We start from the raw sequence: 2,494 nt of genomic DNA on the forward strand, positions 1-2,494 counted from the left end.
GACACGAAAAAAGACAAAAAGGAAAAAAAAAAAAAAAAAAAGGGGGTTTGCTAAGCAAATCTGGGGACTACAGGGGAATGTTTAACTTAGAGAATGAGCTTTCTAAAAACAATTAGCAGCTGCCATTTGTGAATTAAGGTGCCATTCAACTGGGCCATACCCCAAGGCTTAATCCTCACCTCCTGCTCTTCTCTAAAGAACCAGATTTTTAATCAACTACCTGACAAGCATGTTTCTGTCTAATACACAACTTGGAATTTAACAGACACTGCTTTTTGTAGAAAAGCTGACTGGGGAAACTGATTGTTGTTTCAGCCTATCACTTGATAAATTAAAAATATTCTACTAGGGGGCCGACCCTGTGGCGCACTCGGGAGAGTGCGGCGCTGGGAGCACAGCGATGCTCCTGCCGCGGGTTCGGATCCTATATAGGAATGGCCGGTGCGCTCACTGGCTGAGCACGGTGCGGGCGACACCACACCAAGGGTTGCGATCCCCTTACCGGTCACAAAAAAAAAAAAAAAAAAAAAAAAAAATTCTACTAGGTGAAAGTTCATCAGCTCTCTGGTTTCTGTGGAAAATCTAATGAATTTCTAGTAGTCAAATACTTCACCTTCTCGGTACGTTGATGATATACTTAAATATGAAACGTGTCATTTGACATTTGAGATCAACTTTGCCCTTACCAGTGTGATCTTCAAGAACAAGGGTCTCTGGAAGACCATCAATGCTTTCCTTACTGGCTGGTGGATTCGCCACCTCAACATCCACTGCAAGAGACTCTAAATGTGCCAGGGCAGTCTGAAAATGAAAAGTTACAGTTCTTTGTTAGTTAATAATTTAAAACAGTAACAGCAAACTATTTTTAAGATACTTCCAAAGTTATATCCACCATTATACTTTCCTGTTAGTTTCTTTTGCTTCAGTCCCTTCCCCCCTTTGCCCCCTTCCAAAAGGAACCACACCATCACCATGAGACCAAAACATCAAGCACGCATGCATGTGCACACACACACGCATACACACAAAGCCCTACTTCTCACAAGTAAAACAAAAATCTATCTTGTCTCAATGATCAACTACTTGCCCATCATATATATATTTTCAGAGGAGTGGTTACCTCTTCCAACTTATGAGTTCCAACTGAGTTCATATTGTGGGATCAACAATATGAAATAAAGTAAACACCTTACAAACGTTCACTTCATGAGAGAGAAAGTGTAGCTAGGGTCACTAGATGTTCAAGGTATGGAAGCAAATAATGCACTCCTGAATGGCTATATCTACTACTGGCAAAGAATCAGAACACCCACACTACTAGTACGGTCATGTGCTACATAATGACATTTAGGTAAACAACAGACTGCATATACTAGTAGTGGCCCAGGTGTGCAGTAGGCTATACCATCTACATTTGTGTAAGTTCACTCTACGCTGTTTGCACAACAGCGAAATCCCCAACAATTCATTCTTCAGAACATATCCCTGTTGTTATGTGATACACAACTGTACTAGGTTATCTGAGTTGCGAACTTCACTTAGGGGTTCAAATGTTTGTATAAAGTTAGTTCTAACAAGGATTGAAAGAACATCAGATTACATGACTATCTATAGTATGAGCCATTCTTATCCCTTCTGGTTCCTCTTAGACTAGAACGGCAGGGAGGACTTTCATCTTTTTGTCTGCCACTTGCACAATTACATGCTCTTAGTGTACACGCTGCTTCCTCTGAGTGCCACTTTCTGTCCATCCTTTAGGTCCTATCAGTTCCTCAGGGACGGGGTAAGTCCTGTCTCCTCCATGAAGCCTTTGTCAGTGGTCTCAGACCACACTGGTATCTTCCTTCTGAACTGCTACTGTACTCAAATAATTAGTATTATATGGTTTAGTAATTACTGGTTATTATTATATTCAAATTATAACATCATAAGACCACAGAGCTATGAAAAACCTTAGCATTATGCTTCTTTGTTGAGAAGAAAAAGTTGAAGCAGATTTGACAGCTATCAGGACTGGGCCTCCTCTCCTGGTGGGAATGCAAAATGGTATAGCTCCTGTGGAAAACAGTATGGCAATTCCTCAAAAAATTAAAAATAGAATTATCATGTACTCCAACAACTCCACTTCTGGGTATATACCCAAAAGAACTGAAAAAAGGAATTCAAATGGACATTTGTACATCCATGTTCACTGCAGCATTATTCACAAAAGCCAAAAGTTGGGAGCAACCCAAGTGTTCATTGACGGATGAATGAATAAACAAAATGTGGTATACACATAAAATGAAGTATTATTCAGCCTTGAAAAAGAAGGAAATTGAAACACATGCTACAAAATGGATGAATCTTGAAAATATTTTGCTAAGGAAAATAAGTCAGTCACAGAAGAATAAATACCATATAATTCCTCTTATATGAGCTACCGAAAGCAGTCAAATTCGTAGAGACAGAAACTAGAATGGTGGTTGCCAGGGGTAGGGGAGAGGGGAAAACA

The 2,494-nt window shown here is 39.9% G+C and overlaps 1 protein-coding gene across 2 annotated transcripts in view; it reads right to left on the reverse strand.

The window, feature by feature from the left end:
- Positions 1-2,494, reverse strand: part of PJA2 (praja ring finger 2, E3 ubiquitin protein ligase) — a 50,116-nt gene that overhangs the window by 7,901 nt on the left and 39,721 nt on the right. For both annotated transcript variants that reach the window (XM_008578345.1, XM_008578346.1), the window contains exon 7: positions 687-801. In XM_008578345.1, the coding sequence (XP_008576567.1) occupies positions 687-801 (115 nt within the window). The remainder of the gene's footprint in view (positions 1-686; positions 802-2,494) is intronic.

This window comes from Galeopterus variegatus, unplaced genomic scaffold (assembly GCF_000696425.1).
Source record: "Galeopterus variegatus unplaced genomic scaffold, G_variegatus-3.0.2 Scaffold1668, whole genome shotgun sequence".
Taxonomy (NCBI): domain Eukaryota; kingdom Metazoa; phylum Chordata; class Mammalia; order Dermoptera; family Cynocephalidae; genus Galeopterus; species Galeopterus variegatus.